General features: G+C 46.7%; 1 protein-coding gene across 3 annotated transcripts in view; it reads left to right on the forward strand.

Moving 5' to 3' along the window:
• Positions 1-15,357, forward strand: part of GMDS (GDP-mannose 4,6-dehydratase) — a 486,657-nt gene that overhangs the window by 91,882 nt on the left and 379,418 nt on the right. For all 3 annotated transcript variants that reach the window (XM_068557602.1, XM_068557604.1, XM_068557605.1), the window contains exons 2-3: positions 6,116-6,160; positions 14,143-14,230. In XM_068557602.1, coding sequence (XP_068413703.1) covers positions 6,116-6,160; positions 14,143-14,230 — 133 coding nt within the window. The remainder of the gene's footprint in view (positions 1-6,115; positions 6,161-14,142; positions 14,231-15,357) is intronic.

Here is a 15,357-nt window from a genome sequence, read left to right on the forward strand (position 1 = left end):
AAGCACTAAATAAGTGCTTACTCTTGTTGTTAATACTATTATCATCATCATTTGTAGTAATTCCAGGTCACGTGAGGACTTTTGTTTCTCTCTGAAGGGTAGAAATTTTAGCATGAGTGTCAAGAAGGGGAGAGTGGGAGAGAGAGAAAGCACAGGGGTTCAAACTGAAGGAGCTTACATTTTAAAGAGGCGAGAACGTGGGCAGGAGGCCGTTCTCTGTGGGCACTTGTATTCGTGCGGAGATGGACAGGCTAGCTCACGCTTGATGCAGCTGCATTACATACACCCAGCACACGCGTATGCACTTGATGGATGCCTTAGGATTTACTTGTGAGGGTTTTTAAACATCTCTGGGGCGGTGTTGGAATGTGTGTGTTGTCCTTCTTCTAAGAGTGTAATTAGACATTATCTTTCTATACCTTACTAGCAGCTCTTCCCTCTAATCCCACTTTTCTTACAGCGCTCGCCTACATCACAGAAATGTGTTTCGCTGTGATGAGGTCGGTGGTGCTACAAGCGCTGGGTTGTGCAGATGCCCCTGGAGTTCAGGTTTTGGTGTCTTCGTTCTTCCTTGCTCATTAAACTAAGAGTTTACAATAATCATTTGCCGTTTGAAAGGAACGTGGATTTTAAGCCAGGTTATCTTGGGAGTTCTACCACTAAAAATCTGCTCACCAGTTTCCAAATATTTTTTTTGAGTGGCTTTTAGGAGATAAAAATGAGCCAATTTTATATACGTTCTAGATGCTTAGAAGAAAACACCAATTGGAGAAATACAGCCTACTAGAAAAATGTATAAGAAATATAAAAGATAAGAATAAGTAATTCCCAGAAGAAATAGTACACACAGTCATAAACACAAAAACCTTTTCAGTCTTTATACTAATCAAAAAATGAAAAGAAAAACATAGCATTTTTTTAACCTAGCAAACTGAAAAAATATTTTCTGAAATTAACCTTTTAGGTCATTTCTTCCCTCTATGATGTTTTATTTTTAGTTTACCGTTGGCCATGAGACTTAACATTAGAATCTTTTGAAATTGAATGTCAATTTGAAATTAACATTAGAAACATTTTGAAAATACTTGGGGGAAAGATATCAGGGCAGTGGAAGAGCAATGTGTAGTCTGATGGGGGGTAGCCAGCCTCTTTCTAAAATGTTGCCTTTAAGTTTCAGCTCATCACAATTTCCTGGGACGTCCTGGTTTGCAGCAGAGCCACTGTCACTTATCCATGTGCCGTGTGCGCGTGTGAGGTGCGTGTGAGGTGTGTGTGCAGCCGCTGAGCACCCCCTAGGGGGCTCTTTCCCCAGCAGGGGGTCTGCAGGAAGCGGTGGTTAGAAAGGAGTATCCATCAGTCTTTGCTCTGCAGGGGTTGTTGATCACTCCTTCTACTGGGAGGTAGATCAAAGGGAGTGAAAGGCAGTTCTTGGGGGTGGGGGGGCGACCTCAACTTTTATGGGGAAATAATCTTCAGCTTTCAAGACTACAGGAGCCAAGGTTATTTATATGTTTTGCATATGATGGTGTCCTCGTGGCCAGTCAGGTACTGCTCACTCTGCTGACACTTGTTGGCTCTGTTCTTGTTCTTCCCTCTGGTTCTCAACTGTACACGTTAGTCCAGTCTATTCATTGTAGCTCTTTCACAGTAGTTTTTAGTTAAAAATTCTGAGGTCTGAGAGATCTGTTTTTACTTTTCTTACTTTCTTTCCTTTTTTATTTTTCACGTTCTACTACTTCCTAACTGTGTGACTGGACACTAAACATCTAATGTTTTCAGTCTCAGTTTCCTGAGCTGCAAAATGAGACAGTGGGATTCATAATCCCTATGGTTTTTTGAGTTGTGTGAGCGTGACAGAGATTTTATCCAGTGCTTTGTGCTGCAAGCATGAGCCAGGTGAAAATACTTTTCCCTCGCATTCTGCCTCTGGAATCTTGGCACTGCAGTGGCTAATCTTCCCATCTGAAGTCTTCATTCTAATTCAAAGCGGCATCTTCTGTTAATCTTTGAGGTGTCTGTACTTCTCTCATTGGAGGTACAGATTACTTTGATATTGTACTTGCAATTAGCTGAAAATGCTTATTTTAGAGTAATTAAGGCACAGAGACTTAAAGCACGTGGCAGGCAGTGTGCAAGTGCTTTCTCTCCTTACAGGAGGGGTATTTTACTTCCCAGTGCTTGAGGTGATCTAAACAAGGGAATTCATTTTATTAGAGGCCTGGTTTCTTCAGCCCAGCACTGCTCATTATCTTACCCTCTTCAAAGAAGCTGCCCAACGGTGCTTCGGCAGAAACATAGTCTGATTTAGGCGCAGCTCAGAGGGCCCGCGTTCTCAAGTTGCATCTGAGAAGCTGTCCTTCTCACTTGTCCTGTGGGCTAGAAGTGAATCCATGTTTGGAGAGAGAAGAGGAATGCTCTCTCCTCTCTGCAGGAAGGTAGGTGGCCATACATTTGAGGACATGGGTGGGTATGAGGCCATACGTGTGTGGACATGGGTGGGTATGAGGCTCGGTCAGGGCTATTTCAGCCTTCTGTGGCCTTCGGGAGAAGGGGGAAACTTTCTGCGCTCCCTTCAGCTTTTTATAGCTGTGAAATTTTAGGTAATTTTTTTTTTAAAATTTTTATTTAATTTATGGCTGTGTTGGGTCTTCGTTTCTGAGCGAGGGCTTTCTCTAGTTGCGGCAAGCGGGGGCCACTCTTCATCGCAGTGCGCGGGCCTCTCACTATCGCGGCCTCTCCTGTTGCGGCGCACAGGCTCCAGACGCGCAGGCTCAGTAATTGTGGCTCACGGGCCCAGCTGCTCCGCGGCACGTGGGATCTTCCCAGACCGGGGCTCGAACCCGTGTCCCCTGCGTTAGCAGGCAGATTCTCAACCACTGCGCCACCAGGGAAGCCCCGGTAATTTTTATCTTATAGTCAAGATAGGATTCAATTTCTGGAATTCCTGTGAATTGTATAGGTGTGTATCTGGAACATTCCATGAAAGGTGAAGCACAAGGACGGGGGCTGCAGGCACCAGGCACACCGGAATCCTCCCGTTTTGGACCCTCGGCAGTGGCCCTCCCGCCTGGCTCGACAGCCTGAAACGTACATCCCAAGTCCACCTCCAGACACCGCTTCCAAGAGGCAGCGGTGCCCACATGAGGCTGGAGAAGGCCCCGGCCCTGTGTCCTGCCTCCCCGCCGAGCTCTGGGCTGTCCTAAAGTTACAGGACCTTCTGCGTTTGGGTCACCTGGTTAAAACTAGAAGGACTGTTTAATCCGTAAGATACCCTGTCATGCAAAGTGACTGAATCAGTTTGGTTTAAAAATGAGTCTGTTATGGTCTTTTTATTGCTTTGTTGGGCTCTGGCACGTGCTGGTGGGCCCTGGGTGGAGGAGGTGGTTTCCCAGGGCACAGTCGTGGGAGCCCCGACTTCTAGTCCTGGCTTCCCCTCTTGTGGGCGCCACCAGGCGGGCCCCTAACCTCCACGGGCCTCCCTAACGCCCGTGCCAAGGGGCTGCCTGCCTTCCCCGTGAGTTCCTGCGAGCATGACAGAACATATTTCTGTGTCTTGAAAATGTTAAAGCCGTGGTGCTTACTTCCAGCTGTGCAACATTTAATGTGAAATGGAGACTGTCTTCATAACCATGTGCAAAACCAAATTGAACAGAGTCCCGGTTGGGGTGCTGGCTCCCCAGTGAAAGCGTCTCTGGCGCGCGGCGTGAGCCCGGGCTGGAGTCTGTCCCAGATGAGTTGTGTTCGCCGTGAGCCAGACATGTAGTCCGTCAGCTCCTCGGCCTCCAGGAGTCGAGAGTCAGATGTCGTGTTGGCCGTGGCTCTCAGTTGCCGTGACGTTGTGGTTTTCCGTCTGGGGGAGGTGCTGTGCGACCGGCCCGTCCTCCTAGAGGGGCTTCGGTGCAGGGGTCTGGGGGCCGGGGGAGGGGGGGCAGGGGCCTCGCGCTGCCGCGGTTCCCACATTGTGCGGCCGGCCCTATCACTTGGGAGACCTGGCAAGGAAGTGAGGAGGAAGCGGGTGCCACTGCTGGGGCAGAATGTTCCAGCCCGGCTGGAAAGTTTGAGGAGGGCCTGGGTGAGAAGAGCAAGACCTATTGACAGGGCTCAGCCCTGGGCAGGCCTGTTTCACATCAGCCTCTGAATAGTCACAGCCCCTCCCCACGGTCTCACCTCTGCCTTTTTGTTTTTAAACATTCTCGGCAACCGTGGTGGAGCACAGAGCATTTTAACTTTTTATTCCGAGAGAAAGTAAAAATGTGCAAAGTACAGTGTTGCCTGCTTCAAAATGACACCACCACCACCAAGAGCAAAACAAAATGTACTTTCTAGGGCTGTCCGACCTACTGTAAAATTATTATTGTTGTAAATGCTTTTTCTGTTAAGCTGTTTTCAGAATTAATTATAAGACTATTGATTATCCTCAAGTTTCTGATGGTCCTGTAGATCGACCTGGCTTGTCGGGGTGTGAATTGTTCAGCTCTCTTATCTGGTTTACTTTGCATGTTGGGTGTGTAAAACCACACAATTGTGCATATATCGTAAGATTGAGAGGAAAAGGAATGTGCCAGACCATTTCTCTTCTCCACATGAGTCTGTAAACCAGAATATTTATGTCAGCAAGTCAGAAGAAAACTTGATGGGGGTTTTAATGAACCACAAAATGTGTCCCTTGTCCCCCTCGCCTTGTCATCCTGCCTGAATTCACGCGTGACTTCTGCATTAATGCAGTAAGTACCCTCGCAGCAGCCCTCTCATTTTCAGGACCCATAGGGTGTCTCCAGTTCCAGCTCTAAGTCAAGCAATGATAGGAATAAAACCTGCTTTATTTTTCTTTTCCCTGGAATATCTGGTAGGAACTTTTGAAGCTCAAAGGGATATTTTAAGCTTTTACAGACTGAGGAAACCAAAGAAAATCCAGATATTCCCAACCAGTTTTGAGCACACAAATTTCCAGTAGTTGGAGCCTCTCATTTTTATGTTAAGTCTGGATGGGATGGAGGGGACCTGCCCAGGCTGAAAGCAGAAGGGCAGTTACAGGATTGATTGTGAAATATCCACCCAGCTCATTTTCTGAGCAGGGCTGGTGATGTTCCCCGTATTTCTAGAACCCTGATTTTGTGCCTTGTGGCCTCTTAACGGTTTAATCAGATGGCTCTCATACTTTCTTTCCCTAAAAGTGGCGCATGAGGTATTGTACCTAGAACCTCCATCCTCACCTAGACATTTTTAAAGAATTTAAAAAAACGAGCTGAGAATCTCTGTGTTTAGTCAGACACCATCATCTTAACGTAGAGATTAACTGCATGATTTAAGATGCATACAAATGAAGTTCCCATTATTTCATAAAAAGTAAGCACCTCGCTTTTACTGAACTCCGCGTGCGCGTGCGCCTGCACGTGTATTCAGGGCTAACACCAACGCCATCATGTCTACGGCCCGCCCCCACCCCACCTTCAAACCCCACACCCTTTCTGGGGTGACTTTCCAGACCCTTGGGCTCAAAGCCAAGGCCGCCAGTGCCTGGAGGGCCTCCCCGGAGGGCCCACACCTCCCCCTCTCCCTGTGGCAGCTCTTTCCAGTGGTGTCAACACCGCTGTGCTCTCAGCCTCCTCCCCACACTCTCCCTGCCCTCTCCCCAGGCCCCCCAGCTCCTGCCTCATCCCTGGTCCAGCGTCTCCTTCTGTACAGCACCCCCAGAAATAGTCAGATTCCTGTTTTATGTCCCAGGAGCACCAGGGCCTTCTGCTTGGCTGCACACGTGTTGCGTATTTCACAGGCCTAGTAAGCGACAAAACCTAAAGCAGATCCATCAGCTTTTGAAGCTTCATGTTCTCCCTGTTGCCCCCCCGTGTCCCTGGATTTCGGTTTCTTTCCCTGTGCACGTGGTGATGCCGGCGCCTTCCCACGCTCCCGTGGGCACAGACGAGCGCCCGTCTATGGGAGGCTTAGTGGACAGCAGAGCACCACTCGGTGTTCACGTCGGATGTTGTCTGTGTTATTTTCATGTCGGTTGCCGTGAGCCTTATTTAAGTTCCTAGAGCCTCTGAAATGCTGTTCTCAAAACCCTTGGTCTTGGCCACGATGGGTCTGACGGTTGTTGATGTTCCTTGTCTTCCAGGACGGCTCCTACTTGGCCGAGTTCCTGCTGGAGAAGGGCTACGAGGTGAGTCCCCTATGAGCCGGCACAGGCCGACGGGATACCGCGGACACCGTGGCCTCCCGCTTCCTCTCTGCTGTCCTTCTGTGTGTGTTTCCACGGAAGCTCTGATAACAAGTCCAAATCAGGGGAAGAATGTGCCTCTTGGCTGGTCACAGCGCCAGCTCATTGTGCTGTTTATCTGCTGGCGCGCTGGCAGCCCCCCGCCCCCCATTCTTGCTGTTTCCCTGCTTTGCACGCTTCCCGCATTCTCAGCTAAACCAGCAACCGGGTGAGCTGAACGCTGTACCGTCCTTAGGGTTAATTTATGATGTCATGTGTTACATAAAAAAGTCCCACTCACAGCGAAGTCACTTAATTCGGAAATTGCACAGAGCAGTAAAAACTAAGCTGATCCCTGGCAAGCCTGAATGCAAAGTTGACACTTAGAGATGCTTGCTTTCCAGTCGGCAGCCAGTATTTCGTGGAAGCTGGAGCTTCTGCATTTGCTGCTCTTGCCCTTGTCTTCCTTCTCTCCTTCTCCTCCTCCTCCTTACACGTTTTCTGCTTTCCTTGAAAGAAACAAGGGTTTTAGATATTAAATGGATGTATCTTAGCGTGTACATCTTACACTTTTTAAGAACAGTTTTCAGATATGCACATCTCTAGAAATCTCTGTGCTCTGCAGAGGACAGAAGCCTACGCAGTGGCACATGTTCTCTGGCCTGATGTGGGGGGTGTTTACCTTAATAATTTTGGATGCCATGCTTTTTCCAGTCGCAGGTACATTGTTTGAAAAATGCGCACCGTGGACAAATGCAAAAACAATAGCAAGGAATTTGGCATTTAAGCACCAACAGGATTTGAAGAAAAGGAACCTAGTTTTCTTAGTGTAACGTGTAATCTTTTCTGTGAACTTTGACTTTTAGACTTTGGTTAATAGCAGATATGATTAGACCTTCTGTGCCTTTATCTAATAATGGCTACTTCTACATCTTGTAATGATATCAAAAAAAGGCAAATGTAACTATGGAAATAGGCATGTACACATATGTTCATATACATAGATTCCTATAATAATTGAGCGATCAATTCATATTCTGCAGAGCAGAGGATTTTAGAGTGATATGTAGAATAGAAGTATTGGTTTTAGGTGAAGACTGAGATTTATTCAGGCTGGACTAACTTGGCGCTTTAATAATTCTAAAAGGAAAGGTTTGCGAGAGAGACGTACTTATCTTGTTTCAGAGGTTGGGAGAGGCGAAGAGTCGTTCGGTGGCTGGAGCCGGGTGAGTGATTCAGCTGTGTACCGGGTGAGCCAAGAGAAGGAGCTACCTGAGTAATGGTGATGGGTCAGGGCACCTTACCCCCAAACATGGCCCCTTGGCATGTGAATATTTTAAGCTGACGGAGTTTGAAAAAACAGCAGAAGTTTCTCCTGTTTATTTGTCTTTGTCAGTTTAGTGTAGAGGAGGAGAACATTTTCCTCGACCCTCTTAAGGGTCCCTGGCTGGGTCTGAAAATTAAACTGAAAGCATACAGATGTATTTAATGTAAGTTTTCTGTGACTTGGGAGCCCTCCTGAGAAAATGAGGGTCCGAAGAGGCGGGTAGGCCTGAGTACCTGTGTGTTAGGTTAGGTGAGCAGGGGCAGTGGTGGAGAAATGAGGTCCAGGGGTCTGCAGTCAGTGTAGGACTGGCGGTGGCTCAGCCAGGTCTGTTGGGTGGGATTCTTCCCGGCCTCCCCTTGTCTTGGGACGTAAAGATGCTCCTTTCCTCCAGGTGTGGGGAGGGCACCTCCCACCTGGCTGCTTCGGGGGAGAAGGGCGGGGGGAAAGTCAGGGTGACCTTCCCGCTTCTGTGATTTTTCTCAGGCTCCTTCAGCTTAAAATGTGCAGTGCGCCGAGACACCACGCCCTGCTGGTGTGCCCTGAGCCCCTCACGGTCCCCGCAGCTCGGGAGGAGAGGTGGTGTGTCAGCAGGAGTGCTCGAGCCGTGTGGGTCCCGAGATGCACTTCCGAGGTGGACGCGGGGCCCTGAGGCATCAGACGCGGATGTGGCCGGCCCCAAGGGAGAGGGAGCTGGCGAGGCGGTGTGAGGCGCTGGGGAGGAGTGGGGGCGGGGGTCTGTCCGGACGCGGTAGGCGGTCAGCTTCCTCGGGCAGCAGGATGGCGGTGTCAGTGTTACTGGGAAGGGCCCGGAGGAGGGCGTGCCCAGGAGGCGGAGGTCCATGTAGGCGGCCTGTTCGGGAACTGCCAGACCCCTGAAAACGGGTCGTCATGCTCCTAAGTGGACCAGAGACTCAGGAGTACATGAGAATCTAGGCCAGCCAGGTGCGCTTCGGGTGTTTCTTTCCGTTGGCGTCTGAAACTGTAAGAGCAGGTTGGATTCTGATAAAGAAAGACCATAGAAGGCCCACTCGGCAAATCACAGTTCGTGGGACGGATGAGTCATTGAAACAGTGATTGGCAGGAGAGGAGAGGGCAGAAGGAAATACCCCCTGCAGTTCAGGTGGAAGGCTCGGAGCTGCACGGCCTGACCGGAAGGGATTCCTCCTTGGAGCACAGGGGAGTGTGAGTTTTGTAGGAATGGGGGCCGTGAGAGGGTGTTTATCTGTCCTGTCTTCAGTTTTCCTAGGCTGCTGTCTTCACTTTTAAGAGATTGATGTAATTGGAGGGTAGGCTTATTAACTGGGATGTGATGATAGCACAGGCTTTATCTTTTGGTGTTTAGGTCAAAGTAGATGTGAGAGTGATTTTTCGAAGAGGCTGCATTGGACAATTTCCAGAATTACCACCAGCAGCCCCTGGTTGCTCCAGAACATGAGCAAAATAAATAACAGGGTTAGAAAATTGCCTCCCGTGAGATGAGAGGGGACACCCCTGTCCACACCTGAATCCAGAGGGCCAACATCAGCAATTTTGGACGAGCACCTCCTTCTAAGTCAGAGGGTTCCCAGCGTTTAGCCTCAGAGCCACCCGGGCCCCACCGAAGACGAGGCGGATGAGTCCGGGGCCTTAGACCTGCCTTTCTAACAGCCCCCAGCTGTCGCGGTGGCTGCTTTCCTGGGTCCTATGGTGTGAGAACCACTGCAACTAGAGGTTCAAATGAGCTCTTTTAATTCCAAGGTGAAGATGAACAGCATTTCTTAAGGTATCTTATTTTGGGGTACCTTGGTTCCCTGAGCTCTCATATTATTTTGAATCTAGTCTTTGTGGAAGGAATATCACAAGGCCCAGAAATAACTGGGAACAATATACTTTGGGGGGTAGCAAAGTGTCGCTGGGAACAAATGAACACTAGGAGGAAGAGCTGCGGATTCTGAGCAGGCTTGATCCTGAGGCTGAGATCTTCCTGCATAAGAAAGGGGCAGGCTTCCCTGGCCGGCAGGGGTGAGGTCAGCCTTCATGATGAGCACGGGGAGGCGTGGACCCGATGGACACTCAGCTGGAGGGAAGCAGCTTGAGGGGCAGAGCCAGGTGGGCTGGGGAGTGAAGATGGGGCAGCGAAGGCGGATACAAGCCTGTGCGCGGAGCTGATGTAGCACAGTTAGTCAAAGGAGCAAAGTAAAGGTATAAAAAGCCTGGCTAACCTTGAAGCAGAGAGAGATGTTTGTGTACGCCTTGAAAGGGAATCTCATATGTTACAGATTAACTAGTTATGGTTAAATACCTCGTCTGACCACACACCTTAGATTTCTGAAGCTGCGGGGCCTGGTCACCTAACCTGTCCTCTGAAATCCGTGCATCTGATCATGTTCTTTTTTGTTTTGTTTTTTTTCAATTCACAATATATTACAAACGTCATTCCACGTCAAGGCATAGGACTACTTCATTTTTTGGCCGTGCCATGCGGCTTGTGGGATCTTAGCTCCCTGACCAGGGATCGAACCCTTGCCCCCTGCATGGGGAGCACGGAGCCTTAACCACTGGACCGCCAGGGAGGTCCCATCTGATCATGTTCTGAACGAACAATGTAACGTGAAAAAGATGGATTGCTTCATCCCGGGTCCACTCCTCACTGAGAAGGGACCCTTTAAAGGTTTAAAGTTTTTAATGCTGCTGGTTTCTTGAATTTTGCTCCAGATTAAACATTTTGCAGGGGGGGCATAAAGATAAAGAGAATGGATCTAACACGTGTTCATTATTTATAGAATGTCTGTAGGTATCATCTCATGATGAGGAGAGCCAAGAATTCTCAGCGTTTATAGAAAATCATCCTTTAAAGCTTTATGGATTTAATTCTACACACTGTTGAAGTGCAGAGGGTAATTCTCCTTTGTACCATGTCAGGCAGCTCAGAGCAGGGAGGTGAGCGAGGCCATCCAGCTCGCGGTGGCGAGGCAGCCCCTGAGCTGGGTGCTGGACCGCGTCCTTATCCTTTCCCGCCACTTGCTGGCTCCGCGGCCTCTCGGAGACTTAGATGATGAGTGCACGTGTCCCCAAGGTCGCCACCAAGGTCAGGTGAGACGCACGTGGACAGCAGTCCAGAGGAGCTCTGTGGGCCTGTGGAGCTTAGTCTTACAGGACAGGCGGGTGGCACAGTGCTTGGTGCTGACCGGCCGAGGGACGCAGATTCTGTAGGAGGCCCTCGGTCCGGTCTGTTACTTCGCGTCAGGGAAGGGCGGGTGTGTGACGTTGCCCGGGTCCCAGCTGTGCATGCTCCTTCTCGTCACCAGGGAAAGAGGAAAACCACAGGAGTGAAGCTTCCTGTGAAAGTACCTCTGGTTTCAGGTGCCTTCCTAGCGTCATTGTTAGCAGATAAGCCAGCAATATACTTTTGTACTTACTTTGTGCAAAATACAAAGAGAAACCAGAAAGATGAAAGACAAAGTCAAACCCTTTAAAAGCTAGAATGTATCTGGGAATATGTGAGAAATCTATATTAATTAACTTGGTAACAATGACAACACAGCGAATCAGAATGTAAAATTAGAGAACAGGTAGATCGTGGGTTTCCCTTCCAGGAGAGGAACTGTAGCCAGGGGGCCTCAGGAGAACGGAAGAGAAATGGGGCGGAAGGGCTGTGCAGGCATCCCTGGGAGACCTTTGTTAGAACTGGAGTTCCGGTGCTTCCGTTCTTGATCCGTGGATCCTTTTTTCTGAGTTGTTGGTAATCCTATTGATAGAAGCCTTGGTGCAAAAAAGTCAAAGCTTTTTGTGGCTTTCGCTCTGAAACCATACTGAGTGTTGGCACAATGGGCCACGTCCACCTTTAACAGAACCACGTGCTGGTGGCGTGGTCTCAGGCAGCGTCCCCACCTGTAAGATGGGAGTCACGATACGAAGGTGGTTGTGAAGGTTCAGTGATTTAATGTCCACAGAGAACAGTGTCTGTGCACGGTCACTGCCGTGTGTGCTGATGTGACCGACGTCATCTAGACTTTCCAGAAGCAGGTTGCATTAAACATCCCTGGGAGGCATCCTTGCCTCCAAGACAAATCTAGACACTGAAGAATTTAAGATCCAATGGTAATAATTTTCTATTTTCTTGACTGTAATCAATCAATCAATCAATCAGTCAGCATTTCTGTGCATTTATACTGCCTAATCTGACTCTCGGTTTTGCAGTCAAACCAACTTTGTTCTGACATCGTGAGAACTTGAAAATTTCCTTTTCATCACTTAGTTAAACGGGACTTGAAATTTTTTTGTCAAAAATGCTCACTTCTGTTTAACACCTCAGTTTTTCAGAAATTTTGGTTTTGAACGGCTATAATTTAATAACGATTTTAATTAATTTTATCGGGAATCAAATTTAGCTCATTTATCTTTTCACTTTGGTTTCCTAACTCGTTTCTTTTTCTCCAAAAATCCTTACAAAAACAAACAAAAAATCCTGCCTACCTCCCTTTTGTAAAGAAAAAGCCGCTAATCTCAAATTCTTAACTAGATTATCCAGTTTGCACACATTTTGGCTTGTCTTAAAGTTTGTATTTCACCTGTCTCAGAAGTAGACAGACTCAGCTTTCATTAGTTCTTAGAATAATACTTGCTGTCATGGATTAAGCATTTGGCAGGTCTTTCTTTCCCTGTATACACATACCAAAAGTTGGGAGTGAGGGGAAATTAAAACACAGCTTTTTTTTTTTTTTTTTTTGCCTTAAAAAAAAAGACCCAAAACTAGTGCTTAATGTGTTCGGTTATAAGTGTGACAGTAAAGTCCTATGTTATTTATTTGCTGTGACTTTGGGTAATTGTCTGATTTTCATACTGTATCCATCAATGTCATTGAATATTTTTATCAGTCCTTTATGTAGATATAAAATGTGTATGTATATAGCATTTCTCTTTGTTTTGGGCTGTTGGGATTATGTGACTTATCCAGAAACCAGCAATCAAGAGAAAAAAATAGACTAAATCATATTATTATTTTTTTCATTGTCAAAGCTAAATTATCTGTTTTTTAGAACATATGAATTCCTCTCTATCCAATGAAATCAAGCTCAGCTTACATCTGAGATCTCTGTATTTCAGAAATAACTTTGGTGGTAAACACCAGTTTTGATATGTATAGGTGTATATGTGAACTTGATTTTTATTAAACAAAGTTTATTAAGTTTACAGAGTAGTTGAACTTTATAATTAACAACTTGAAAAACTGGAGACCATGAAGTTGAATTAATTCTAAGCTTAATGTAAGTATTATTCTCTCTACTTTTAAATTACGTAATGGATACGTAAACCCAAATTGCAATTTAATGTTTCCTAGATTTGACTGTTAGCCTCCCGAAATGTCAACCAAGTTTGTGATGTTCCTGTCTTAAAATATTTTCATGTTTACAAAATTTTCTTGGGTTTAGTTCTTTTGGAAAATAATGTGGTTTTAGCTCTTTGGCTAAAGCATCTAACCAACAGAATTATTAATTGTGGGTGTGTTGTATCCTTTGCAGAAGTCAGTTTCTCATGTATGCCATGTAAAGTGACCATGACATTTCTTTCTATTTGAAAGAAAGTCTTATGTGCTTATAATTTCCCCCCTGCACTTAGAATATTTGAGTCATGCCAAGGGTTAATTTTTGTTCGAAATAGACAGAAAACGATTGAGTTAAAATATAGAAGTGTATTCAGCTGCAAATGAAACTACCCAACATTAGAAGGAGCGCTTCTAAAATAAGAGGAAGACTAAAACTGCCACCAGCAGTGCTGGGACACGGGCAGCCGGTGACATAAGCTGCTATTAGCGCTGGCAGCACAAAGGAGGGAGGAGGGAGTGAGACCAGGTCCTGAACAATGTCTCCAATGTATCAGACACAAATAGTCTTTTCTTCGGCATCGGACAGGTATGTGTTCTGGTTCCAGAGACTTTTTCCCCTCACACTTGTCATGGTTAAGTCAAAGATAAAAATTAAAAAAAAAAAATCCTCCCTTCGTTTGAGTTTCCTTCATGCCTTAAATCTCATAGGACGTAAGTCTTGTCCCTAACCTATGCTATTTAGCTTTCTTAGCTTTTCCACACAGCTGCATAAAAGCAGCGGCTCCCTGATTCTCTTGTGGACCCAGATACGTATTTATTTAAAGAATCGGTGCCAGGTGCAAAGCTCGGAGGGCACCAGGCAGGGCTGGAGGCACCAGAGCCCTCTCCTCGTGCTCTGGGTTGAAGAGCGGTCCAGGCTGTGTGACCGATACGGCCTCGCATGGTCTGTCTCCGGTTTCAAATTGAAGAGATATTTTTGTCAGCAGTAGGACCGTAAGTGTGTGTGTGTTTGGAAAAGGAGACATTTGAGTATCTACAACTAAGCACTCGCTGTGAAGTCACGTCGTTATCTAATTACTTTCGTCGAGATTGGCAGTAGAAACACTGGAGAGGGATGGAGGGAGCTGCCCGTGGGCGGGGGCGGGGTGGGGGGAGAGTGAGCCGCAGAACTCCTTCTGCTAATTTAAAATAAGGTCTTTAAATGACAGTTATATGTTTTTTCACGAAGCTAAACATTAGCGGAATAACGTTGCTTACGAATCCTCATTGCATATTTATAACTTATTCTTATCCTTCCACACGATAAAAATGCAGGTCCATGGAATTGTACGGCGATCCAGTTCATTCAATACTGGTCGAATTGAACATCTGTATAAGAACCCCCAGGCTCATATTGAAGGAAGTAAGTCGTTTTCTTTTTCTAAACTCTCTTTCTGTGTAACTTCCTATATTATGATAAGGTATTTTCAAATGTCATTTTTCTCAAAGCCCATCACATCGCAGTTATTTACCCATGAGTTACCTGCGTTGAATGCTATCTGCACGCTTTGAAAACCCTTCACTGCCTGCTGCCCTGGGCCATGGTGTCACCGCGGTTAGGCCGTTACGAGGGTACCATCAGGTGATGCTGCTCGAGAGGCCAGAGCAGACAAGCCTTTGATCACCCGTCTCCAGGTGTCCCTGTGCCCTCGAGTCAGATCAGCTCCACACTCAGAGCCCTCCTCTACTTTTCACGTTTGGTCTAATTTAATCAACTCAAGCAGTCTTTGTACATTTATTTAATCTTAGAAATAATTGGTGAAGACAGGTCCAAAAGCAGATGGCAGTCAAAAATGTATTTAAATTGCTTTACAGGCGGTTGTCAGTACTTGCAGTCGTTCGTTATTTTTGGTAACACAGTTGCAGGGAGTACCTCACACAGTTGCGGTGTTTTCTCATTTGACCTTGACAGCAGTTCCTGAGGTTGTGAATGAGACCATTTTACAGATGGAAGCAGAGAGAGGGTGTGACTTCCTCAAGCCTCCATAACACACGAAAGACAGAGCTGGGACGAGGACACAGGGTGTTTCCCGCCAGCAGGGATGATCCAGGTGGCTTGTATTCACCTCAGGGCCCTGAACACTGGAAGGTTTGGGTTAGTTGTACAGGTAGTGATGTCATCAGGAAGATGACCTACTAGTACACTTTCCACCTTAATATTTAGGTTATTCAGTGAATCCTCCTTGAAAATCATCATCATTTTGTGCAAAGTGTAGAATGGTACTGCCATTGGACCTGGATGTAGATCAATATTACGTAAAATTAATGAGAGTATCCAGTTAGCAGGTTGCCCATCTGCCTGTGTCACCTTCTTACACTAGGGAAGTCAGTGTGAGGATCTGCTTAGATCTGGGGTCAGAACAAGCTAGTTGTCCTCTAATCAGTTATGTATGCGTCAGGCACGTCATGGATGGTTTAAGGACTGATGTTTATGAAGGACTGAAAAATCGCTAGATAAAAGTATCTGAATAGAGCTATCTTCACTACTAT

The sequence above is a fragment of the Eschrichtius robustus genome, chromosome 12 (assembly GCF_028021215.1).
Source record: "Eschrichtius robustus isolate mEscRob2 chromosome 12, mEscRob2.pri, whole genome shotgun sequence".
In the NCBI taxonomy this organism is placed as follows: domain Eukaryota; kingdom Metazoa; phylum Chordata; class Mammalia; order Artiodactyla; family Eschrichtiidae; genus Eschrichtius; species Eschrichtius robustus.